This window comes from Cornus florida, unplaced genomic scaffold, assembly GCF_030987335.1.
Source record: "Cornus florida cultivar Cherokee Brave unplaced genomic scaffold, ASM3098733v1 CherokeeBrave_3.0.0_Hap2_Chr06, whole genome shotgun sequence".
NCBI lineage: Eukaryota > Viridiplantae > Streptophyta > Magnoliopsida > Cornales > Cornaceae > Cornus > Cornus florida.
In genome coordinates this window covers 103672164-103699064 of record NW_026775576.1, presented here as the reverse complement: position 1 = coordinate 103699064, position 26901 = coordinate 103672164, and the positions used below count along the sequence as shown (strand labels likewise).

The following is a 26901-nucleotide window of genomic DNA, read 5'->3' as shown; positions in this document are numbered from 1 at the left end:
TGGAAATGCAAGAAACAAGAACGAGTTTCAAAATCTTCTACTGAGGCAGAATATCGAGCCATGTCTTTTGCCTATTCTGAAATCGTTTAGCTTCGTCGTCTTCTATCTGAATTAAGTTTCCTTCAATTAAATCCTACTTCTCTACATGCTGATAACATAAGTGCCATCCGGATTACAGAAAATCCAGTATTTCATGAACGGACTAAACACATAGAGGTCGATTGTCACTACATTCGGGAAACCTATGTTAATCATCTCATTACTTTGCCTCATGTGTCAACAAATTTCCAAACTGCAGATATTTTCACTAAAGCCTTAACTAAGACTCGTCACCAGTTCTTAGTTGACAAATTGATGCTTGTGGATTCACCAACATCAATTTGAGGGGGGGTATCAGAGGAGGTGATCTACATACCAAAATTAGATGATTTGATGAGTTGTAAGATAACTTATAATTAGGGATTTCATTCCAATTTAGATGATTTACAGATTGCTTATAGTTAGGAATATTATTTGTGGATACCAAATCTTGGGATATGATTGTGGTAAACATTCCTTGTATAGTAAATATTATTATATAAAGAAAGTATCCCGAAGGGAAAGGGACAGAAGTTTTCTCCAGAAATCTCTTTGTTCTCATCGTATTGTCATATATATATATATATATATATATATTTGCATTTAAATTTTTTTTTTTCCTATTGGTTTGCTTTTGGAGTGTTTAAAATGCAAGTTCGTTATTTTTATTGATGGTTAAACAAAGATGTGTGTGTTGCAGTTGGAGAGCTATTTTTTCTACGTACATGTTTTTGCAGCCCTTGGATTATATTTTGGTGTCAAAATTGTTTGGAGTAAAATAAAAACGAATCATCTCTAAGAATATCCACTACACAATATCCCCATTGCTGCAACAACTTCAAAGTAGTCTCTCTAAGAACAAGAACATCAGCCAAACCTACTGAATTAACATCAGAGAAAAATAGGGAAGCAACTCTCACTGGATTACCCTCATGATTTCATAAAATTAATATAAAATGTGGTGGTCCACCGACTCCACCACCACATCCTTTTGAATCCACATTAAACGAGGCATCCAAATTGAGCTTAAACCTACCAGTTCCTCTTATAACTGGTAGCAGCATTAAGAATCCCAAGTGGAGATGCATTTTTAGCCATGTGTAACGAATTATGGTTCTAAGCAGGGGCCGAGCCGTTAGGAAAATTTAAAATTTCACTATTCCTTTGTACTAAGACTCTCTCTTTTACTTCGATCAACTCAGATTACTCTCTTTAAATATTTGCTTGAATTGAAAAGTTAATGGAGCTCTTGTGTTGAGCTGAATGTAGGCCTGTCAACGGATTGGATTTGGATCGGATTGATCAAATCCATATCCGATTTGTTAAGCAAACGGATTATCGGATTTGGATCACTAACGGTTCTCGAACTGAATGTCCCAATTCATATCCTATTTAGCTCGGACTCAGATTGAATAAGAACGACACACTATTGTATATATAACATTATGATTTTTTTTTTTTTCTTTTGGAATTTTTGGGCTACCTCTAATACAATTTTAATAGGAATATTGAAAATTATTTATATATATAATTTTAATGGGATCGGATCGGATTATTAACGGATCGGATCAGTATAATCCATATCCGATTTGTTAAGCTAACAGATTATCGGATTCGGATCGTAATCGGATTATCGGATTTTTTTGTTGAATTCATATCCGACTAATTGGATCCGGATCAGGATTCACTCCATTGATCATGTAATGTTTTCGATTTTTACAATTTTTCCATTTACTGGAATTTTCAGATTTTTCGAGGGCATTTTTGTCTTTTCACGTGTTGCGTGCTGGACACCGTGGGATGTGCTGGGAGTGTCAGAGAGTTATTTGGGGCATTTCATTGAGTTCAGGACTCTTTGAAATGTAAGGGTAGTCATTTTTACATTTTTCAGGTCGGACGATTCGTGTGGGAGCCGCTACCGTAATTGTTGCATACTGGGATTTTAGTTGGGTTCATTTGCATCTCATATATTTTATTTAATGTGTATATGTAGGTTTTATATGGTTGTGTATGTATGTAATTTTGTGGTAGAAAAATTAGAAGGAAAATAAAAGAAAAAGAAAAAAAATGGTGGGACCTACCATAATTGTTTTTATTGGCCAAAAGGCCATTATTTAGTCACACCTTATCTCTCTCGCCTCTATCCCTCATTTCTGTTTGTTTTTTTTTTTTTTTTTTTTTTTTTGCAAAATTCAAGCTTTAATTTCTCTTTCATTCTTTGGAGTTTTTAGGTGCCGTTTGCGGCAAATCGAAAAGTTCGGTGAGATCTACAAGTTGATTTAAGCAATTTCAGCTTTTGGACACTCTAAGAATTTCGAAAATTTGAACCCATTTGAGGGTTTTCTACAAAATTGAGGTAGGGGTGTTTTAATACCCATTTCTTTGAGCTTTGTGAATTAATCTCCTTTAATTGATGCACAAGCATACTTATATTGTGTTAAATTCTTGAGATGTAATTTATATATTGTATACATAATTTTTTTTATGTTGTAGAAAGTGTGTGATTATGTGATAGCCGCCTTGTTGAGATGATACATGCTTAAATTAATGATGTTAATTTAAGTTTTATATATTTAAGTTGTTGGATTTGCAAATTGAAAGTATGTAAAATGCCATGAATTAGAAATATGAGAATGTGATATTGTGTGGAAGTTCATGTTTTAAACATGTCTAAATGATGTGGATGATATGTACGAAATTTTTATATTGCCATAACATTGAAGGAATTGCATAATTCATGCATTACCATTGGAAAAGTTTATTAAAAAATAAAAAATAAATGAAATTATTTTTGAAAAAATATTTTCAAATGTGTTTGCGAAAACCGCCTAGGAGGCGCCTAGTGGTCCATGTTGTTAGTGTAGTCTAGAAGGGAGTATGGTTGAGCTAACTAGGCTGGATGCGACGCCTTGGAGGTGCCTTGGGTCGGATTACACTAATGATTTGGAAGTTGAAACGGTATTGTTTCAGAAATAGGGAGCGACATTGCATGGCATGGCATTGCGTTGGCATACATTGTATATTTGGTGGTTAGACGACTTGCGTATGTATTTGTTGATATAACCGTTACTTTACTTGTTTTCCCCTAGGCATGATCTCATTTACTTATATTCTATTCCTTGTATGGATTTACGGGGTCGTAAGAGGTGTGTCTTAGACATTTTCTACTGAGCGATTGACCCACCCCATTTTATTATTAACATTTTTCAGGATACGGAAGGGAAGTGGCGGATGACGCTCCTCCACAGTTTTTGACGGGTTAATGGACTGTTTTGACTTATTTTGTAACTATGATCCCATTTTATTATTATTATTATTATGTAGCAAGATAGAAAATGACGGTAGTATCTTTAGTTAACCTCAGGTTCGGATAAAGATCCGATTAGCGATTCGGACTCTCGGATTCGGGTCGTTACAGTAATCGGATTATCGAATTTTTTGTTGAATTCATATCCGACTAATCGGATCCGGATTAGGATTTGCTCCATTGACGGGTCCATCTGAATCAAATTAAAAAAATGAGAAAAAGTGATCGTGAATTGAGCAACATTAGTAACAGGACAGAAAAGAAGCTTGTCAACCAGGTGCTGAAATAATCAAAGATGATGACTTCGATGGGTAGATAATATCCATAGTTGAAGAGAATCGTCCCATTGCATCTTTACAGAAGGTTCCACAAGAAGTAAGGGAGGAGGAGGAGATAAGGGATGCTTTGATCCTAGAGTGGTTTCAATAGGTCCCTATCACCATGGCAAGCCTGATTTGAAAGAAGCCGAGAAGTTCAAGACCAGAGCCGCGCCTTACACTCATAGCTGACAGCAACCGACTGCCTACCAAGGCCCTACTGAAGATGTAAATGATCGAATACAAGAGCATTACAATAGCACGATGAAGACTTGGACAGCTCCACTATGGAACAACTATTTTAGTACTCCATGGTCTGCTGTGGCTTTCTTGGCTGCAACTTTCGCACTGCTTCTCACCATCATTCAAACATTTTTCCCTTGATAATTAAGCAAATTAGTTCAAGGTAAATTTTTTAAAGTTAATTGTTTTTTTTAATTAACTCAAAAGAAATTAATTTAATTGATAAATATATGAATTCAGTCGTTTTTTCCCCTCAAATTGGGTCTTTTAAGACTTAAAACTGGTTCTCCATCTTCCATTCCAAAATCCCTCCGACATTCCCCTGGCTTTGAAGAGTCTTGCCACCGCTCTTCATTGTTGGTTCCGTCGACTAGAGATGGCATGTGGGGTTCTTAGCTTATTGAAATTACAGAAAAACAGTGTGTAATTATTATAAATTATGGAGTACATCAGTGTAATTTTTCTATTATTTTTGTTGCATGTATTGTGGGAGAAAAGTTTGTGGTTTATATAATTTGGAATAGACCCCTCCAGGTCAATTAATGTAGTCTGAATTATTAGGAAGATGTGTTATCCATACAGAATCCACTCATCCAATCAAGAATTTTTTTTTTATTTATCATTCTTTTTTCTTATTTGTTTTCAAGTTAGAACCTGATTGTTTGAAGTCAATAAAGAGTATTGGATCGTCTCTGTCTTTCTTCTAACTCCGGTTTAGTTTCTTGAATTGCGAAATTAATCGAGTGTGTCAACCGATCAAAAATGGCAAAAAGTGATGCTGATGAGTTGAAAAGAAGAGAGGAGAGAAAAGAAGCTGGTCAATCAGGTGTTGAAATAATAAAAAATGATGAGTGGAAAATATTCATAGTTGAAGAGAGACCCATTGCATCTTTACAAAAGGTTCCACGAGAATTAAGGGAGAGGGAGGAGAACAAAGGATTATTTGATCCTAGAGTGGTTTCTATGGGTCCCTATCACCATGGCAAGCCTGAGCTTGAAGAAGCGGAAAAATTCAAGAGCAGAGCGGCGCGTACATTCATAGCTGACAGCAACCGAGAGCGCGAATTCTATCATAACATCTTGGAAGTAGTCAGCGATGCTAGGAAGTGCTACCTCCTGGCTCAACAGATACATATGACGACCAAGCATTCGCCCGTATGATGTTGCTTGACGGTTGTTTTATCCTGCAGTTCATAGATGCTCACACCAATACTAGACAAAACGAGCCTTTTCTACTTGAACTGGCGAAGCAGGTAGGTGTTTCTGCTTACCGTGTCATAATTTCCGACATCGTGTTGCTGGAAAACCAACTTCCTTTCATAGTTCTCCAGACCTTGATTAGAACCAAATACCCAGACAGCAGAGGCGAGGAATTGATGGAGAATTTCATTCTCAAAGTTTATATAGATAACATGGCAACATGGACAAAAAAAACTTACAAGCATGAGAAAGTACAACCACCCCTTCATTTCCTAGATCTTGTGAGGAGAAGATTTCTCGGCCGCTACCCTCCCAAAGATGAAGAATTTAGCAGCGAGGAAGACAAAGATGGTCGTCGACTTTATTCCTTCAAAACAATTATTCCCTTCTTGCCCAGAAGATGTTCCGTCAAAACAATTATTCCCTTCTGGTGCAGAAGAGGGCATAGCAGGGACACCAAGAGTAAGGACGGAGATGCAATCAAGGATGCTTTCACTTACTCATTTCGATCAGCCAAAGAACTTAAAAGCAAAGGGGATACATTTCAGGCCTAGCACGACATTTTTTTTGAACGACTTTGCTTTCACTTCTAGATTTGGCTACGGACGCCTGACTCTTCCTCAACTCGTATTTGGCTATGGAATGAGGTACTTCCTGCTAAACATGATGGCCTATGAATTGGCCCCCTCTATAGAACTTATTGAGTGGGAGATATGCAACTACATATATTTCATGAATTCACTCATAAATGGAGCTGAAGATGTGATGGAGCTGCGAACACACGGCGTCATTCATAACTTCTACGGCACTGATGAAGAAGTCGCAAAAGCATTCAACTCAATGGCCACAGGTGGTGCATTTGTTTGCTACCAAGGCCCTATTAAAGATGCAAATGATGGAATACAAGAGCATTACAATAGCACGATGAAGACTTGGACAGCTCAACTATGGAACAACTATTTTAGTACTCCATGGTCTGCTGTGGCTTTCTTGGCTGCAACTTTCGCACTGATTCTCACTATCATTCAAACATTTTTCCCTCGTTAATTAAGCAAATTAGTTCAAGGTAAGAATTTCAAAGTTAATTGATTTTTTTAATTAACTCAAAAGAAATTAATTTAATTGATAAATATATGAATTTATTTTTTCTCATGGTAGCAGGTTCGGGGAGGACAGGGGAGCTAGCCAGTGGGATTCATAGATCCAACTCTGCTGCTATGCTACTGCTGTTTTTCAAAATATAATTATTTCATGTTGTGCTTAAAAGCAAGATTTCATGGGATGTTTATTATGTAAGAACGTCTTTAATGATGAATTCAATAAAGAAGTAAGCGTTGCAATATACCTTTATATTATATATATATATGTGTGTGCGCGCGCGGGGCAGTGAGATGCTTAATTTTGTTCCCTACCAGATTCAACTCCCTGGCCAATCTGTAAGCAGTTTTAACTGATAAATTACCATCAGCTGTGAGTTTCCATATTCTGCAGTCTTCACCACCAGTTTCTCTAAGAGGAACTTCATGGATGAGACCAGCATCTCTGCTATTGAAAGATTCTCTAATTGGCATAGTCGAGCTACTGTGCTGCAATTACTGTGGATTGTCATAAGGAAACTTAATTATCTGTCCTCTCCATTTGTGAACTTGCAGGATCTAAATGGTGGTACTTTTTGAGTGGCCAATGACAGAAGGCTTGGCATACGATTCATTTGTTTTCCTTCTTGCTCTTCTCTTCTCTGTGTTGTTGTATTGCTTTTATGTTGTCACTTAAAGTGAATGCAAATGTTAATTATTTAATTTTTGAATAGTGTAAACATACTTTATCTGTATATTGTATTCTGAGTTGGGACTTCTTGTGTCTATTTGTAAATGAGTAAGTTTAGAATCAATCAATCTTTTGGATTGTATCTTCATGAACAAATCTTGATCAATTAAAAGGTAAAAGAAATCTAGATGGACATCATATCTTGAATTTGTCATTTCATGTAATTGAGTGATTTAACAGGTTTCCCATTTATCTCAGCTATAAGACCTTTATTTTTACAAGGCATGTCAAAATTTTCAATGTTTAGTGCACTGGAAGGACTACATTGTTCGTGTTGATCAATATTTGATTAGAAGGCATTTGAAAATCAAAAGAAAGTAGATGGTGTGCAATTATTCACATAACACCAATAAAATTACACACCACTTCTAAAAGTCAAAAGCAATTAAGTAGCTAAATTTGATAGAGTTACCAAGAAAATTACACATCTCGCAAAAAAACAAAAAAGAAAAACACAACTTGCTCCAAACAAGACTCTTAAGCAGTTAAGCTACAGAGAAAGAGAGACGGAAAAAAGAAGAAGAGAGATTAAACAACTGGAAGTACAATAAATAAATAGCCAGTATAATTGACGGAATACAACTTCCTACGGAGTATATTATTATGTTTGATTAATTAAGTTAATAGAGCAGAATTATCAAAATCAACTTCAAACCTATTTTGTTCCAATAAAGATCTGTCTCTCTTTTTTTTTTTTTTCAACTCAAGTTTTATTGTGAAACCAATTGAACATGAAGGAAACAAATGGCAAAAAGTGATCAATTGAGCAACAATATTAATCTGGCAGAGGACAGAAAAGAAGCTGGTCAATCCAGTAGTGTTCACGAAATCAAAGATGATGGAGGGTGGATAACATCCATACTTGGAGAGAGACCCATTGCATCTTCAAGCAAGCAAATAATACCGGAGGTTCTACGATAATTAAGGGAGAAGGAGGAGAAGAGGGGATTGTTTGAACCTAGAGTGGTTTCCATCGGTCCCTATCACCATGGCAAGCCTTTGCTGAAAGAAGCAGAGAAGTTGAGGGCTATAGCAGCATATGCATTCTTAGCTGACAGCAAACGAGAAACCAATGAATTCTACAAGAAGATCTTGGAAGTGGTCTGCGATGCTAGATAACATGGCAGCGTGGACAGAACAAAATAATACTAAGCATGAGAGAGAACAACCGCTTCATTTACTACAACTTCTGAGGAGAAGATTTCTGGGTTACTCTGGTCCGATAGAAGAAAAGAGAAGCAGTATTAGGGTACATGATGATCATGACCAACCACATTGTTGTTCCTTCGAACTAAATCCCTACTGGTCCAAAAAATGGCATAGGGAGAGCAGGCTGCTGCCTAAGGACCCAATCAAAGATACTTTCAGTTACTCATTCCGTTCAGCCACAGAACTCAAAGCAAGGGGGATATATTTCAGGCCTAGCACCACATTTTGTTTGAACGACTTCACTTTCACTTCTCAATTTTGCTACGGACGGCAGGCACTTCCTTTACTCGCATTTGGCTATGGAATGAAGTACTTCCTACTAAACATGATGGCCTACGAATTGGCCCCCTCTGCAAAAATTAAAGACTGGGAGGTATGTAGTTACATATATTTCATGAATTCACTCATAAATGGAGCTGATGACGTGATGGAGTTGCGAACACACAACATCATTCATAACTTCTACGGCACAGATGAAGAAGTGGCAAAAACATTCAACGCCATGGCCACAGGGGGTGCGTATCTTTGCTTCGAAGGCCTTATAAAAGACGTAAGCGATCGAATACAAGAGCATTACAATAGCACGATGAAGACTTGGATGGTTCCACTATGGAACAACAATTTTAATACTCTCTGGTCTGCTATGGCTTTCTTTGCCGCAACTTTCGCACTGCTCTTGACTGTCCTTCAAACATACTTCCAAATTTATCCTCTTTCCTCAAGTTAGGGTAAATTCAGATTTTTTTCTTTTGTTTTACTTTTCTTCACTAGGTAAATTACACACAAACACATTTGTTTCTTTGAGGACTCGAGCACTTAACCTTCCGTTTAAAAGGAAGATTGAACTAAGTCCTTGGTGGTGGATTTTGTGTTTTCCTCGTATCACCACATATCACGAATTCACAACATCAATTTAATACTCAAGAATGCTTAAATCATGTTATTTCTTTTGATTAGATTATAAGTTTTACAAACCTAGATATGAACTATAAAAATTGCATCTCAGTAGCTTTGCCCCTTTTAGAATTGTTGGTTTAAAATTGTGAATTGTTATAAAGCAACTTCAACTTAATAAATTGCCCTCTCTATTTGTGAACTTGCAGGATCTAAATGGCAGTGCTTTTGAGTGGTTTAAATCCTAACTTAAAATCCAAAGTTCAGCACACTCAGAATGAAGTAGTGGCCAGTGACAAGAGTCTTGCATAGGTTTGGGAGTATGTGAATCTTCTCGAAAGACAGAGTTCCACACTCAAACGATGCTTTTTTTTGCATCATTACCAATTAGGTGATGGATGTCCCGAGATAGTTTTTATGTTGAACAGTCACTTATGGTGAATGTATTGATTAATTATTTATTTTTTAACTAGAATAATATGTTTTATGTGCATACAGAGTTAGACTTCTTGTGTCTATTTGTGAACAAGTAAGTATAGAATCAATCATCTTTTCGCTACAATAGCGTACCATATGTTTTTCAACATGAACTCTAGGCTTAATCAATTTTTTTATTTTCTCTTCATGAATAACATCTTTTTTTAAATGAATAGGCAAAAGAAATCTAAATGGACATCATCTTGAATTTGGCATTTCAGGTCATTGAGTGATTTAACAGGTATCCCATTCATCTCAGCTATAACACCTTTATTGTCACAATGTATGTCAAATTTTCAATGTTTAGTCCACTAGAAGGACTACCCAGTTAGTGTCAATTGGAAGGCATTTGAAAATCAATTGGTTGCAGACCGTTCTCTAATATTCACATAACACCAAGAAAAGTACACGCTGTCTCCCAAAAAATCAAATGCAAATGATATGAGACAAATTGCTCCATGAATTGACTTCCGAGTCGGATATTCAGACAAAAATATTCATCATCTCAAAAGTGTCTCAAAATATTCTACGAAGCTAACTTAAGGTTAAGTGGAAATATTTTGCCACCATAACAATGCCTCTGCCATATAAAGGAAAAAGATAATAGAGGAATCCAATTCTCCAACCCTATAAATCAAAATTGGTGTGATGGGATGCATCCCAAGGAGAACCGGCAAAAGCAAGAAAATCAACTAACCTTTGATAATTGGATTACTTTTTCTCAACTAGTACTAAGACATACCTCCAAAATTAATCTTAGAATCATGGTTGTTTTTACTGGTAAAAGAACAACCAATTATTGAAATTAACATTAAACAAAAATTTCATAACTCTGACATAAATATACAAAAATATAATCAACATGAATATGAAAAATATACAAAAATATAATCAGCATGAATATGAACCTGAGAAGATTGTTGAAGTTAAGATTTTGCCAACATGGATTGCTCACTGATATGTAGTGTGGTGGGTACACCTAGTTTTAAAATATATATATATCAATGAATTCAAGAACAATATTGGTAATCATACTTATCAGGGAAGAAAAAACACATTGGGAATTCACTAAATTGTTAATATAATTACTTCTATAGTATTGCTGTGGATATCTTACCTGTGTAAAGAATTTGTCTTACATCCATGTATACCAACTTAACACCACATTCTCCCCAATAAGTACATCATGAAACTTCAATGCAACTGCAAGCTGGCTGCCTTTTTAGACCTTTGTCCTTCATTCACAACCTCACTTTTGCAGCTTCTCTCCATTTTCCATTTGAAGCATATATGTTAGACAACAAGAACTACGAACCAGCATTTTCTGGTTCCACCTCTCTAAGTTTCTTTGCAGCCAACTTCCCTATATTTGCGTTATCATGAACATTACATCTGGCAAGAAGAGCCCCCCCAAACACATGCAGATGACTTAGTTGGGAGCCTCTCAATGAATTTAAAAGCCTCTTCGAGTCTTCCTGCCTGCCCATAGAGATCAACCAAGCATGCGTAGTAATCTTCTCTCACGTGGATAGACCTGTTTCTCACCATCTCATCAAAAGTACTTCAGCCCCTCTTCCACAAAACCGGCGTGGCTACATGCAGAAAACAACCCCACATAGGTGACATCATCGGGTTTGAACCCTAAATTTTGCATGTCTTTGAACAAATCGATTGCCTCTTTACCACATCCATGGTGGGCATAGGCTGCAATCATACGATTCCAAGAGACCAAATCCCTTTGGCTTGTCAACCCATCATCAAACATTTTCCTAGCTGTACCTAACTCCCCACATTTTGAGTACATGTTAATGAGTGCAGATACCACAAATGCACTGCCTTGATAGACTGTTTTGAAAATTATCTGGTGAACTTGCTGCCCCTCACCAAGACCAGCTAAATTACTACAAGCACCCAAAACAGTCACAAAAGTTCCTTCATTAGGCTTTACCTTATTGGAAGATTGCATTTTTGAAAAAATCCTCAAAGCCTCTTCACTTTGACCATATTGGACATACCCAGTGATCATCGTTGTCCAAGAGATTACATTCTTTTGAGGCATCTCATTGAACAACTTTTGTGCCCTTTGTAAATCCCCATTTTGGATCAATCCTGTGATAATTGCATTCCATGAAGGGAGATTCCTCTCTGGCATCCTATCAAACAAATCAAAAGCTTCATCTAACATTACATTCTGTGCATAACCCGCAATCACAGCATTCCATGAAGTCACATTCCGCTCCGGCATGCTATCAAAAAGCATCCGAGCTTCTTTAATCCGCCCATTTTTTGACAAGCCCACAATCATTGCAGTCCAGGACATAATGTCCCTTTCAGGCATCTGATCAAAAACCCTCCATGCCTCATCAATCCTCCCACTTTGAGCTAAACCCATTATAATAGTATTCCAAGAAACAATATTCCTCTCTGGCATTTTCTCAAACAGAATCAGAGCTGAATCAATTCGACCATTTTGCACATAGCCATCAATCATAGTGTTGCAAGAAACAACATTCTTGTGAGGCATTTCATGGAATAGCTTCTCTGCTTCCAAAATCCAGTTCTGTTTTATATAAGCAGAAACCATAGCTGTCCAAGTGACCACATTCTTCTTGGCATCCACCCTATCAAATAATTTTCTTGCTTCTCTAATCATCCCACACTTGATGTAACCCAAAATCAGAGTCTTCCATGTAATCACATCTGGCTCAGGCATTTTGTCAAACAACCTTCGTGCCGCGGTAATTCGACCATGTTGCACAGACCCATAAATCATGGTGTTCCAAATAATTATATTTTTGTGAGGCATTTCATGAAATAACTTCTCGGCTTCCAAAATATAATTCTTTTTAATATACGCGGAAACCATAGCTGTCCAAGTGACTGCATTCTTCTTGGCATCCACTCTGTCAAACAATTTTCTAGCTTCTCCAATCATCTCAAACTTGATATAACCTGAAATCACAGTCGTCCATGTAATCACATCTGGGTCAGGCATTTCGTCAAACATTCGTCGTGCTTCGGTAATTCGACCATTTTGCACATACCCATCAATCATAGTGTTCCAAGTAACAATATTTTTATGAGGCATTTCATGGAATAGCTTCTCTGCTTCCGAAATACGATTCTTTTTAATATATGCAGAAACCATAGCTGTCCAAGTGACCACATTCTTCTTGGCATCCACTCTATGAAACAAATTTCTTGCTTCTCCAATCATCCCACACTTGATATAACCCGAGATCAAAGTCGTCCATGTAATTACATCTGGGCCAGGCATTTCGTCAAACAACTGGCGTGCCTCGGTAATTCGACCCTCTCTGCTGAACTCCGTGATCATTCGATTCAACCGACCCACATTTTGATTGACTGTACAATCTATCGCGGGTGTGGATGATTCTCCAATTCCGGGTCCACCCATTGAGTGATATTGATGGAATTGGGATTCCCATTGAAGCTTGAGACTGCATAGAATGACGACGAGGCTTTGAAGAGAATTCGGAAGGTGTAATATGGTGAAGTTGGCACTATGTCTCAGAGTGACTGACAATCGTATCTTAAACAATGATAGCATTTCAGCCAAACATTTAGTTTTGCAGATACAACAGAATAATTTTTGTCTTCCATAGCAACATCAGCGAATGGTTAGAATTTGAAACAGTCAGTAATGGTGGTGGGCTGTTTGATTTTCATTGCCTTTTAAAATTAAATACTCCACTAAATATAAATTAGAAAAATTAAAACAATCTTTTAAACAACTAAATACTCCACGATTTTACCTGCTTTAACAAAAAAAAAAAAAAATTTACCTCCCAAAAAAAACTAAATATAATTTTAGGCATTATATGATTTTTTTTTTTTAATTTTTTATTCTCGCAAATAACACAAAATTATGATTGAATCATTGGCTTATTGCGATTGTTAACACAGTTATTTTTTTGGTTAAATTATTATAGTAAATATTTTTTTACATATGAAGTGATATAATTATTGTAATAATTTGTTATCATATAATTAGTGTAATATAATTAATCCTTTTTATAAGGTTGTTGAAGATTTTAGTGATATTGATGGCAATATAATTTTTTTTTCAAGTTAAACCGTATTAAATGATTTAAGGCTGCATTTGATAATATGAAATTAAAACATTAGAATTAAAATTGAAATGAAAAAAAATATTTAGTTCAATTTTTTAAATTATTTTTTACTAATTCAACTAATTCCAATTCAAATACTTCAATTTTATTACTGCCAAACATAACCTAAAATGATTCATAATTTCATTCTTTAAATTAATCAACAATTTTGATTATTTTTAACACTTGTTAATCTAGTAATCTTTTTTTTAAAAAAAAGAAAAAGAAAAATTGTCCCTAGAAACTCCGGCAAACAGACCATCTTAAATAAAATTTAATTTTTGAAAACAAAAATCTTAAATAAATTGTTAAACTTGTAAATACTTAATAGAAAATTAGATTAATTTTAATTTTAATTTTTTAATTTTATTTTTTAATTTTTTATTTTTAGCTTTTAGCTTTATAGTAGAAAGTTAGATCACCTGTCCAAATAAGAAAATTAGACCCAAAATGGGATTCATAAAATCATCAGATAAAATTTGGATTTCTAGATTTCCCGCTTGTTTTTTTAATCGCCGTTTCATTTCAAATTCTGTGTCTGCGCACACACACATCATCTCTCCCTCTCTCCCCTCTCCCTCTCTCTCTACATGGCTCCACGCTTCGTCTTCCCCCAAAACCTCCAAGCCCTCGAGGAAGACTACGACGATGGACGTCTCTCCGCTCAAAACCCCACCACCATCTCCTCACTCCGCTCTTCGGAACTCGAAGAATTCGTGAAAGGTCAGTTTAATCCCTCATCAATTCTACAAAATTCCCCAAAATATTCCTAATTTTCTATCACATTTTCATTCGCTTTTTCTTTTGATCAAAACAGGTGTAACATTTGATCTCTCCGACAAAGAGCTCTTCTGTATCGAAGACCCGGATTTGTTCGGTCGCGTGTACTCGCTGATTAAGGGTTTCACTAGTCTCACCCCAGCTTCTAAATTCAATCTCGTTGAGAGTCTTCGCTCCAATCTCAGCGTTCTGCTCCCAAATGTCGATTCACTCTCAAGAGCCTCTCAGGCTCAGGACGATGATGAGGTTCCGGCACTCGATCGGGTTAATTCGCATCGAAATGCATTCAAAATTTACACCTTTTTCCTCATCCACATTGTCCTTGCTGAGGAGAGCAACGTTAATTCCAACAACAATTCCAAGGTACTCTCTCTATTGTTCTTGATAAATACTTCACGTGTATATATTTACACACACACAGTTTCGCAGTTTACACACATTCCTGTTGTTTAATTTGAAGGATTATTGATTATGTGTTTAGGTAGCAGCAAGCACTCGGAAGAAACAGCTTATAAATTCATGGAATTGGGAATCTCAGAGGGGCAGAATACTAAATTTAATTGCTAATTCTCTAGAGATCAACCTTCCGTTGCTCTTCGGCTCTTCGGATCCAGATGAAAATTATTTGTCTTTCATCGTCAAGTAAGTTGGATTGTCGTTGTAATTCCAAGGTCTGATTATATATGTTTATATTATTGGTTTTCTCCTAATTTTAATTTTATTATGTTGAATTTGGTTGTTGTAGAAATGCATTCTCTATGTGTGAGAGTGTGACACTGTTAAAAGATTCAGACACAAAAACTGCTTTGTGTCGTATAATTGGGACTTGCGCCACCAAATATCACTACACGGCACAATCATGTGCTACAATTCTCCACCTGATTCACAAATATGATTTTGTTATCAGCCACTTGGCTGATGCGGTTGTTGGGGCTGAGAAAAAATATGCTGATGGAAGTCTGGCCATCTCCCTTATAAGAGAGATTGGGAGGACCAACCCAAAAGCCTATGTCAAAGACACTGTTGGGGCTGAAAATATTGGACGATTTCTTGTGGATCTTGCTGACAAGTTGCCCAAGTTGGTTTCAACCAACATTGGTGTATTGGTTCCACACTTTGGTGGAGAGTCGTATAAAATAAGAAATGCTCTTGTTGGTGTGTTGGGAAAGTTGGTTGCGAAGGCGTTCAAGGATGTTGAGGGTGAAGTAAGTTCAAAATCTGTTCGTCTTAGAACGAAGCAGGCCATGTTGGAAATCTTGCTAGAACGCTGCCGAGATGTTTCAGCTTATACCAGGAGCCGGGTTCTCCAGGTTTGGGCTGAACTATGTGAAGAACATTCTGTTTCAATTGGTTTATGGAATGAGGTAGCAGCAATTGCACCTGGCCGGTTGGAGGATAAGAGTGCCATTGTCAGAAAATCTGCACTCAATTTACTTATCATGATGTTGCAGCATAACCCCTTTGGTCCACAACTTCGGAGGGCTTCATTTGAAGCAACTTTAGAGCAGTACAAGAAGAAGTTAAATGAGCTTGGAACAAATGTCACATCAAAGTTGGATGGGTTACCACTGGATAACGATGCCTGCAATGGAGATGGTGAGGTTGATGATGTAAATACTGAAGGGACGTTCAGGGAACAGCAAGATAGTTTAACTGATAGCTGCATGCCTCATGTAGAAGATGGAATTGGTCAAAAGGATAGTTCTGTTCCAGATGTTGGGAATTTGGAGCAGACCAGAACCTTGGTTGCGTCACTTGAGGCAGGCTTGAGATTTTCTAATTGTGTATCTGCAACAATGCCAACCCTTGTTCAATTGATGGCTTCTTCTTCTGCCACTGATGTCGAGAACACAATTCTATTGCTAATGAGATGCAAACAGTTCCAAATTGATGGATCAGAAGACTGCCTCCGTAAGATGTTGCCACTGGTAATGCGTTATTCATCATCATGCCTTGGGTGTTGGGGCATAATAATTTATTCAGGGTCTTAAAATGTTCTATTTTTCTTAGTGTTATCTACTCCATAGATATTTTTTTTTTCTTAGTAAATGTTTGAAATGAACATTGATCTATGGGTTCTGGCTGTATACAGGCATTTTCCCAGGACAAATCCATTTATGAAGCTGTGGAGAATGCATTCATTACGATATATATAAGGAAGCACGCAGTAGAGACTGCTAAAAATCTTTTGAATCTCGCCATAGATTCAAATATTGGAGATCTTGCAGCTTTGGAGTTTATGGTTGGTGCGTTGGTTTCCAAAGGGGATATAACAGCTAGCATGGTATATTCCTTTCTTATAATTGAGAAGCACTTTTGACAAATTGTTGATGCTTCTTGAGCCATGTGAGTTAGGATCAAATGTCATTAATGATTTAACATAAAAAATTAGAAATTTAAAATATCATATATTCTCTATAAAGTCAAGCATGCATGCAGTTTCTTTTTCGTAAATAGCGTGCACATAATTATGATTATTTCTCTTAGCAGTTAATAAAATCAGTATTGCAATTTAATTAGGTTGTATGATTGTGATAACGATCATGGCACTATGAAAAAAATAAATAAATAAAAAGGAGAGAAAGAAAGAAAGAAAAAAAGAAGAAAAGAAAAATGAGATAAATGATGATCATTGGTACTTGAATTTCATGGGGCTCTTATTTATTTTTTATTTTTTTAGTAAGTAATTTCATGGGGATCTTATGCTATGGCACGTGAGCCGATGAAACCGGAAAGAAATTCCGATTCCAGGTTATAGCTTCTATTATTTGCTGAAGTTGATTTTTGCCCTTTTGGCTTCAAAATATGGTGTTCACTTGCCATGGACTGGATGTGGAACTATGTAATGACACTGTTCATAGATGTTTGCTGGCTTACAGAGCATCAGTTATCTTCAGATCTTGCCTAGACAGAGCTTTAATCAGTTAAACTAGTTGTTTTGCTAATGCCATATTTCATAGACCAACTGCTGGGGAACTGAACCAAAGTATTAGAATTGCATTCTCCAATCTGCACGTGGAAATAGCAGGTTATTACTAAGGATTGACATCGATGTTAATTTTCAAAAAAACTGGACAACATCGATGATGTGCTGCAGCATCATCCTGTCAAAAACCTTTGTTTTTCAAATTCTAATAGGGATTTAATTTTTGATCCCCTCCAAAATTAAATAACTTTTGAGATTTTGTGAATTACTGAATTTTATGTAAAGGAAAATGGTGAATATCTTTAATGAAACTCTAGGAAGTGATAGAGCATACTCACTGAAATATATTATCTTGAGGACTAAGTAAGGCAAATAAAAAAGTTCTGATATCAATGTGAAAGCAAGTTATATAACTAATGTAATCTTTGATAATATGAAGAATTAGCTTTCCTAATGGAGAAATGATTTTGATTTATGTGTTACAAATAGCAATATGCATATTTCTGTGTGAATTTTTTCGAAATATGTTTAGCAAGTGGAGAATTTGTGTTGTTTAGGACAATGTGCTTAATTATTATATGTTTAATTGGCTTGAATTTTTTTGAGGAGAATACTTGCTTTATGCTAAGTGGAAATGCTCAAAATGGAATGAACCACATTATTGGAAAGATGGGTTCAATGTGGACCAATATTGAAATTCAGCTTCCATTAATCTGAATTCGTGTGGTTCTGATAGAACTTATTGCATGAGAGAAACTTCATTGTTTTATTTTTCCTCTTAAGGTTGTATTATTATCGCAAATTTGATAAATCATGAGACAAGACTACTAAATCCATGATTTTGGATTAATCTGATCCACAAGCCCTCTTGTTGGACAACAGTTGCGTAGTTGACATTAAAGACTTGGGACTAGGATTGTATGTAGATTCTCCTCTTCTCTTGACCCAGAGCTCAAAAACAAATTCCAGAGAACCCGAAGGCAGAGCCTATTATTGTCAAGTATGAGTTCAAAATTAGAAACATAGAAATGTTTAATCGTAAACTTATCTAAACCAATTAACAAACATAAAGATCCAAGAACATAACTTAATCAAACCTGTGGACTATTACTACGTGCCTACTTCCCATTATGAAAAAATCATAAGAACACCAAAATACCCTTACCCCTAAGCCTTAATAGGAGCACAAAAATGAATCAGAAGCTTTTTAGCTCAAGGATAATATAGAATAAGGTTCAATGAGGACATATTTATGGAAGGTCCAAAGTTAGCATCTCTGTAATCAAAGTAACTTGCCCATAATTCCTTTCTTCCTGTTTTTTCCTTCCTGCACCTCTTTATCTGAACACGGATTCCTTACTGAATGTTGTTTTGAAATCAACTAATATCTCTGTGAAGTTCATTTCAAACCTTCTTATGATTGCATGAGGATTGTTTCCCAAAAGTTTGGATTATGCCTAGTAAGCTGCATTTTTCATCCTGGAACTTTTGTCCATCCTTTCTTCATTATGATCCTGCCTCTCTATCTATTTAATTTGAAATTTAGGTACAGTAAACAATGATATATAATCCTTGAATTCTATCTTCCTGTAGAAGATTAAAGTACTGAAGTCATATTTATTATTGTTATTATTATTATAATTTTATTTATTTATTATTATTATTATTTTTTTTGCAGATATCAGCATTATGGGATTTTTTTTGTTTTAATGTTAGTGGAACCACTGCAGAGCAAAGTCGAGGTGCATTATCTGTCTTGTGCATGGCGGCAAAAACAACCACTGGGGTTCTCAGTTCTCACTTACAGGACATTATTGATATTGGGTTTGGTCGTTGGGCGAAGGTGGATCCTTTGCTTGCTAGGACAGCATGCATTGCTCTTCAGAGGTTGTCTGAAGAGGACAAGAAAAAACTGTTGTCTAATAATGGTAGCCGAGTATTTGGTATTTTAGAAACTTTAATCACTGGGTTCTGGCTTCCAGAAAACATTTGGTATGCTGCTGCTGATAGAGCAATCGGTGCTGTATATACAATTCATCCAACTCCTGAAACCTTTGCAGCTAACCTGGTTAAAAGATCTTTTAGTTCCGTATTTAATAGTCATGGAGGAGACGAGTTGCAAAATGACATTGAAAGTGGTAGCTCCAACATCCTTACTACAGTTCAAGTAACAAAACTTAGTAGATATTTATTTGTTGTAAGCCATGTTGCTATGAACCAGTTGGTATATATTGATTCCTGTGTTCGGAAGATCCAAAAGGAGAAAGCAAAGAAAGAGAAAATGATTGCTGAGGACCAAAGTGTTCATAATAATGGCACTACACCTCCTGATGCACCAAAGGTGAGATGGATTTGTGATATGGTATAACTTAATTTATGGAACAAAATGGCATTATTAGTGATCTTTCTTTCCTGAGATATATATGTATTTTCGTGTATTCAATACCTTATTTCCGTTCTTGATTTCTTGCAGGATAATGGTATCAATGCAGAGCTAGGTCTTGCTGGTTCTGATGATGCAATACTTGATACCCTCTCTGAAAGAGCAGAGAAAGAAATTGTTTCTGGTGGTTCTACAAAGAAGAACTTGATTGGGAATTGTGCATCTTTCCTAACAAAACTTTGTAGAAATTTTGGTTTAATGCAGAAGGTGATTGATTAAATTGTTATCTACGTCAGTTGGTCACTACACACTTTAAGGGCATTTTTAATTTTTAAAACCAAGTATTATTCAAATGATTCAATTTTTTTGGTAAAATTTAAATGCATTCTATATTGCATAAATAAAGTGGAGCCGTGAATGAGTACTGATGGTTCAAAATGAAACTAGATATTGTTCTCAATTTTTAATTTCTTATATGTCAAACGTAATTTTGAATATATGATAAACTGATTTACTGTCTATTGAATAAGAAGGCCATTATGCTTTGTTGAACCTGCTTATGCAAGATGCTGCGAAGGAAGACTGGAGGTAGGCCTAAGTTGGGGTATTATTTTTATACAGGGTGGCCGCTCTTAGACTTGGATATGGCCTCACTTTGTCAGGCTGAGCTCTTACCATTGCATCATGCAATTAAAACAAATACTTTCTTACTATTTTTAAAAATTAAATTGAACAAATTAATATTTCCACGGTACTTATACACCTTATTTATGTATACTTAATTGTATTATTATTGTTGTTGTTGTTCTTATCCAAAATTTGTTGACGAACTAACTTGACTCCTTTTCTTTTGTAGCACCCTGAACTGCAGGCGTCTGGAATGCTTGCTTTATGTCGATTTATGATTGTTGATGCAGATTTCTGGTAATAAGATCTCAGTCTCTCTCTCTCTCTATATTGATATATATATGTATATCTCTGTCTGGAACAAATATTATGTCTAAACTTTCAACAACATGATTTTCCAGTGATGCAAATCTCCAGCTTCTCTTCACTGTCGTGGAGAGTGCGCCATCTGAAACTGTTCGTTCCAATTGCACTATAGCCATTGGTGATTTAGCGGTTCGCTTTCCTAATCTATTAGAACCATGGACGGAGAACATTTATGCACGGTTACGGGATCCTTCAGTTTCTGTCAGGAAAAATGCTGTATTGGTTCTTTCTCACCTCATTTTGAATGACATGATGAAGGTTTGAATCCGCATAACCACTCTGTCCTTTAGTTTTTTTGACTAGTCACTTAGGGTCTAATATTGACCATTGCTTGGTCAGGTGAAAGGCTTTATAAATGAAATGGCTGTTCGGATAGAAGATGATGATGAAAGGATTTCAAATCTAGTGAAACTTTTCTTTAATGAACTTTCGAAAAAAGGTAAGTTGTGTTGCCAAACTGCTAAATTCATACTGATGACTAACATGCATTATGTGTATGCATGTGTGTGGGTTAATGAAATGAAATTGATTCTTTTGTTTTTCCCCTTAATTCTGCCTTCAGGGAGCAACCCTATATATAATTTACTTCCTGATATTCTGGGCAAATTATCCAACCAGAACTTGAAAAGAGAGTCTTTCTGCAACGTAATGCAATTTTTAATTGGTTCCATCAAGAAGGTATGGATCATTTAGCTTAATCAGTAACAATAATTTGTCTTTGAGGGCATCTTTATGTTATATTTGAATTTTCTTTAGGACAAGCAAATGGAAGCTCTTGTTGAGAAGCTTTGCAATAGATTTAGTGGAGTAACAGGTACGGGTTTTGCAATTGTATAAGTTGTCTTATCGTAACATTTTCTTGTCTGATGCTGATTTCTAATGTGTTAGCTTTTACGGCATGAAATAGCTAAAAACATGGCACTGTGCTTTTTAGGTTGAACATCAACATTTGCCTGATGCTGCTAACTTGATATAACAAATTGCAACAAGCCAAAGTGGGATAGTTATATATTGATAGGTTTAGATTAGGATGACAGTCAGTTAAAGTGGTTTAGAAACTGTTTGTTGTTTTCCTGTTCTGCTCTGGTTTATGTAACAGTTATTTCTTATGTAATCAAAATGTGTTTGACCAAAGGGACCGTGCACATTTTTCCGAGAAGGGCCCCTATTGTCTAAAACAGTTCTCTCCCCATATTTTTTTTTATTAATTTTCTATTGAATGGTTTGCCTGCGGTGTAAGAAGCTGCTTTTAATTGTCTTAAATTATTATTTTTGGACAATTGCTTAATTTTCTTCAGCACTAATCCTGTAATAATTCACCTTATTGTTGCATATGCTGTTGGATCTAAAGAATTATATTTAAGTTTTAGGTGCTTTCCATTTGTGTATTAATGATGACTAAAGATTTTATTATTTTTTCTCCTGAACTATGGGACTGCTCTTTGGTGCAGATATTAGGCAATGGGAATATATCTCTTATTGCCTCTCTCAGCTGGCATTTACTGAGAAAGGCATGAAAAAGCTGATTGAATCATTTAAGATGTATGAACATGTCTTATCCGAGGATTCTGTTATGGATCATTTCAGAAGTATAATTAACAAAGTAAGATCTGTTGCAGTTGCTTCACCATTTTTATTGTTAAACTTATCCTTCGATTTTTCTCATTTATGGTTATGCAATCAACAACATGTTTCCTGCTTCACATCATCTGTAAATCAGGGAAAGAAGTTTGCCAAAGCAGAACTCAAATCATGCATTGAAGAGTTTGAGGAGAAGATTAGTAAGTTCCACATCGAAAAAAAGGAGCAAGAACTTACTGCCAAAAATGCCCAAGTTCATCAACAAAAAGTTGGTAGCTTGGAAAGAGAGGAAACTGCAGTCTCTGAAATTTCTGAAGGTAGGTGCATTTATATCCATACGTGTATATTACATCATTAGATTAACATAAATGGTTCAAATTTTAAGATATTTTATTGTCATTTTTTTTTTCCTGTAATCAATTTGGAATCAGTCAAGTGATTGATGTAGGTTTAGGTTTCTGATAAATATGAAAATTTTGAGACAATAAGTCAAAGAAGCCCAAAAGTTCTATGCTCAAATGTTTAATGAGACACAGTTGACATGTGTTTTATATGATAAAAAGGTTAATTGACTGTACTTTGAAAATGGTGTGAGTTCTGGCATTTAATTATTTGCAAGATGTAACTTAAGGTTCTATGGTGTTGAGTGATTCCCCACCTCATGGCTGTTTGCCAGTCACTAGTAATTGGGAAGGTCCTGAAAATTTCAGCTGGTTCTAGACGAGATATCCTGTACTGAAATAGTTATGATACTTGAATGATTTCTCACTAATGGCACTTTGTGCAAGGAAAACCTAAAGTCTAGTCTGCACCCATTGAATCCTTCCAGCACCCTGATTTGATGGATTCACCACTAAGCGACGGCCTTTTTGGTGATGACCAATGTTGTTAAAGGCGCGCCTAGGCTCGAAGCGCAGGTCTAGCGCCTGTTGTCATCCTAGGCTCATTGCTATTTACTAGGCGTGCGCCTCAGTTGCGCCTCATCCCTATTTGTCAAGCGCACCTCACTGATTTTTTTCTAAGAACTATGATTATTCTATTTCTTATGCCAAAAAAGGTACTTTTGGCAACTTAATAAACAAACAAGAAAGCTCAAGCGTACGAGAGAAGAAACTTTTGTATAAAAGAATAAACAAAAAGAAATTCCAAGAGTCAAAGTGTTAACCGAACAGAGAAAGAGTGAGATCGTGAGACGAGCGACGGAGACACGTTAGTTCTTTCTTCTTTTCTCTCTCTTCTCCTCTCTTCTTATCTTTGTTTACATCTCTCTTCGTCTAGTTCTCCTCTGTCTTTTTTTCTTTTTTATTTATTTTTTGGGTGGGGTGCAGGGGGCTCTGTTTTTTTCTCCTTTCTCTTCTCGTCTACTTCTCTCTCTTCATCTACTTCTTCTATCTCTGCGTCTTTTTTTTGGCTTTGTTCTTTACTTTTCTTTTTTTGTTAACAGTTAAATTTTTTTTTTTTTTGGTTAACAGATTTATTTCTTTTTGTGCTCTGTTTTGCCATTCAAAAAAATAAATTATGCTTTGCCTTTCAAGAAAACAAATTTGTGCTCTGTTTTATGATAGTTGGATGCTTGTTTAGTTGATGGGTTTACTTTTTTATATTTGACATTAATTTTTAGAATATTGATATGACTTATGAGATATGAATGTTTATATGGTAGTTTAAATTGTCAATTGTGTGCCTCACTTCATCAAAGGACCTCTAGCGCCTTGGGCCTTTAATAACACTGGTAATGACCTGCTGGGATACAATTTGCACTAACGTAGAACTATCTCTTACTGTAGTTGTTTTTTGGTAAGCAACATAGCACTATCTTAAGTTGTTCGATATAAACCTTTTACCAACTAGGAGCAATTTGTGATTCTAGGATTTAATTAAGTTTTGGTTGCTCCAAACTTGATCTTGTTTATGAAATTCTATTATCTTTTGAATTTTATTGAACATGTATCCAGTCTAGTAGCTTCAAATATAAATGGGGTTCAGGTATTGCAATGGGGAAACTAAATTTTGTAGAATATTACAAATTTACAAGTATACATTTTAATGCACCTCCTTAATGCAGCAGATGTTAGTCATTTACCAAAATAATGTTGGCTTTGTCCTTTTGACCATTCCATGTTTATGATGTTTTGCTGCTAAAACATCTTGTAACCTTGAATTCTTGAAAATGGAACAGATAACGAGGATGATCTATCAACAGAAGGGACGAGACTGACTCCACACGATGAATCAAAATCCAAATCTGTTGGGTCAGAAGAATATTCTCATGCTTCCAGTGAGGTGACGGAATCGGAACAAGGTGACAATGAAGTTCAATCATCTCAAGTTTATTCAAGAGGTAGTATAAGCTATCAGGTCTTTATAATTGCTTTTCTATTTTATATATTAGTGCACTTTCAGTAAAATGCCGGCATTTGCAGGCGCTTCTAAATGTAGAGCTAAGAATAGCAGCATAAAAGATCGAGTTGATACTACTATCTCTGCTAGAAGAAGTACCAGGTCAAAGAAAAGGTAACTGCCTCTTGATTTTGTTTTATATAACTTTGTATGTGTTGTTGGTTCTTTGGACCATTTTCTTAACAAGTGAATAAAGAAAAAGGCAAGCGAAGTTAGTTGGGTCATTTGAATGATGGTCTCTAGCATGACAAATACTCATTTGGGACCTAAGTCAAAGATACATGGGACGCTGTAAAGTGTCTGTATGTAATGGAGATTGCATTCATAAATCATGGCCAGTGTTTAGTAATAGGACCAGTATTAATCTTCTACTTTTGAATAATTGCAAGTTTCTGTCTCCAGCTTGAACTGGACTAGGAGTGTACTGTCCAGGTGCCCGTTCTTATCCTATAATGATTTAAAGTATTCATATAAACTGTATAACGTTGATTTTTTTTTTTTTTTTTTAACTATTGAATTTAAAGTTTTAATTAATTAATCACAACCAAAATATATTACAATAAAATTTCTAAAGCTTTGTATTTGCACCAGTTGTTACAAGGATACATTAGAATTGGTATCCATATGCTTTTAGAATACCTACAGATATATCCTAGCTTCAGTTGTTATGGTGGACAAAATCATTTGCTTGGAAAAATTAATAAGAAAGCAGTGGTATCTAGGACTTGCAAAATGGTGATAATATGTGTATTTCAGGGTTATCATTATTGGTAGAAACGACCTCTAGTAATTTCATTAAAAAAAAAATTGTGTTAACACTGAATATGACAAAAGATAAGAGAAATATATTGTTTGAAATACCATCTGGGAATTGACTTACTTCAAAATGAACACGCTATTCATGTACATGGAACATGGCTTTTTAATCATAATGTAAACCACAAGTAGTTAGTCCTTTTCTTTTTACACTTACCAGAGCAAAATGACTCACTTTGTCGTGATTGTAAGTTTGTAACTGGTTGAGACTTATATAAAATGTGAGATTTTTACAACCATGCAGGTAGAAAGAGGATAAAGTATTCAGACTCTGGTTCCTTTTTTGTCTGTGGAAGTGAAGAAAAAGCATTCCTTGTAATGGAGGTGCATGTGATATGTTTGACGTAATGTCGAACCCTAGTCTAAATGAAAAATCTCATCCTCAATATTGCTATTTTTTTATATTTGTAATTTATGGCTTGTAATAATATTTCACGAGTTCCTCAACTTGACTTTCATTTTTGTAGGTGGGGGAGATCGTAGCATAAGAAGCTTAAAATCAAACTGAACTTGGTTATGATATATATAGAGTTGATGAGTCCCCTGGTTGTAGTGACTGTGGCATGAAATGTACTGATAGATATATCATCTTCAATGTTCCACAGCATTATTGTAGAATTTATTAAACACCAGCTCTGAAAGGAAACATATGATAATTTTTTCATGTCTGCTATCAAAGACAATAATTTATATCAAGCCATATGAAAAACTCTCCTCTTTCTGATATAACAGCAATAGTGCGGTGCAATAGTAAAATTTCAGGTAGATAATTACTGTAAACGTTTACTATGCATGAAAAGAAATAACGTAAATAGTTTTGTTAGTTTTTTAGTCTCTCTCACACTCTACATGGTTCGGAGTATTATTTATTACTAATATATTATTTTTTCAAGTGTAGGTTTAATAAGTTATAAATTTCAAAAATTTTAAGTTGTTTCTAAATTGGTTGTGTTAATGCTTTAGCAATTTAATTTTAAAATAATGGTAAAGATTAATTCATAATTGTTTATAAACCATTGTCTTCACTTTGTATAAATTTGTAAATATGCAAGGCCAACAAAGTTACAAACATGTACATACATACTATGTTGCCGATATCTTTCATAATTTTACACTTATAAACATCTGTGTAAAAGTAATTTTAATAACAAATTACATCAATTATTTTTAAGTTTACGAATAATACAAATTTGTACACTGATATGGAGAGGCATGTATTTGACGTAAAGTCTTTGTAGTCTCACCACGCCCGCATAATAACAGAGAGTGTACCAAGTTTCAATAAAAAATATGTAAATATATGAAAGTAGTGGAAGAATAAAGATTCCAAAACAAGA

General features: G+C 35.4%; 2 protein-coding genes and 1 pseudogene across 5 annotated transcripts; 2 read left to right on the top strand and 1 right to left on the bottom strand.

Annotated features, from left to right (window-relative positions):
- Positions 1 to 4218: 4218 nt before the first annotated feature.
- Positions 4219 to 6487, top strand: LOC132313542 (uncharacterized). 2 transcript variants are annotated; one of them, XM_059812350.1, is made up of 2 exons: positions 4219 to 6211; positions 6304 to 6487. In XM_059812350.1, the coding sequence occupies exon 1, from the start codon at positions 5464 to 5466 to the stop codon at positions 6190 to 6192; it is 729 nt and encodes a 242-aa protein (XP_059668333.1). In that variant the 5' UTR covers positions 4219 to 5463; the 3' UTR covers positions 6193 to 6211; positions 6304 to 6487. The 2 variants fall into 2 exon arrangements, with proteins under 2 accessions (XP_059668333.1, XP_059668332.1); XM_059812349.1 differs by having other exon boundaries at positions 4226 to 6211; positions 6307 to 6487.
- A 3801-nt stretch (positions 6488 to 10288) lies between these two features.
- Positions 10289 to 13421, bottom strand: LOC132313541 (pentatricopeptide repeat-containing protein At2g35030, mitochondrial-like; annotated as a pseudogene).
- Positions 13422 to 13676: 255 nt separating this feature from the next.
- On the top strand, positions 13677 to 26268 carry LOC132313540 (condensin-1 complex subunit CAP-D2). Of its 3 annotated transcripts, none has more exons than XR_009483441.1 (18): positions 13677 to 14408; positions 14503 to 14828; positions 14947 to 15107; positions 15211 to 16393; positions 16558 to 16749; positions 19070 to 19732; positions 19865 to 20041; positions 20631 to 20698; positions 20803 to 21025; positions 21107 to 21206; positions 21330 to 21445; positions 21524 to 21581; positions 22219 to 22370; positions 22488 to 22665; positions 24528 to 24689; positions 24772 to 24862; positions 25809 to 25888; positions 26032 to 26268. XR_009483441.1 is itself a non-coding variant. In XM_059812347.1 (17 exons), the coding sequence occupies exons 1-17, from the start codon at positions 14276 to 14278 to the stop codon at positions 25810 to 25812; spliced, it is 3987 nt and encodes a 1328-aa protein (XP_059668330.1). In that variant the 5' UTR covers positions 13677 to 14275; the 3' UTR covers positions 25813 to 26268. The 3 variants fall into 3 exon arrangements, 1 of the variants encoding a protein (XP_059668330.1); XR_009483440.1 differs by having other exon boundaries at positions 25809 to 25908; XM_059812347.1 differs by having other exon boundaries at positions 25809 to 26268.
- Positions 26269 to 26901: the final 633 nt, after the last annotated feature.

Bases quoted from the DNA above. Each gene is read 5' to 3' on its own strand.
- LOC132313542 (XM_059812350.1), top strand. From the start codon at position 5,464: ATGAAGAATTTAGCAGCGAGGAAGACAAAGATGGTCGTCGACTTTATT.
- LOC132313540 (XM_059812347.1), top strand. From the start codon at position 14,276: ATGGCTCCACGCTTCGTCTTCCCCCAAAACCTCCAAGCCCTCGAGGAA. The intron at 19,733-19,864 runs GTGAGATGGATT...GATTTCTTGCAG, and splicing joins CACCTCCTGATGCACCAAAG to GATAATGGTATCAATGCAGA. The intron at 24,690-24,771 runs GTAGTATAAGCT...CGGCATTTGCAG, and splicing joins ATCTCAAGTTTATTCAAGAG to GCGCTTCTAAATGTAGAGCT.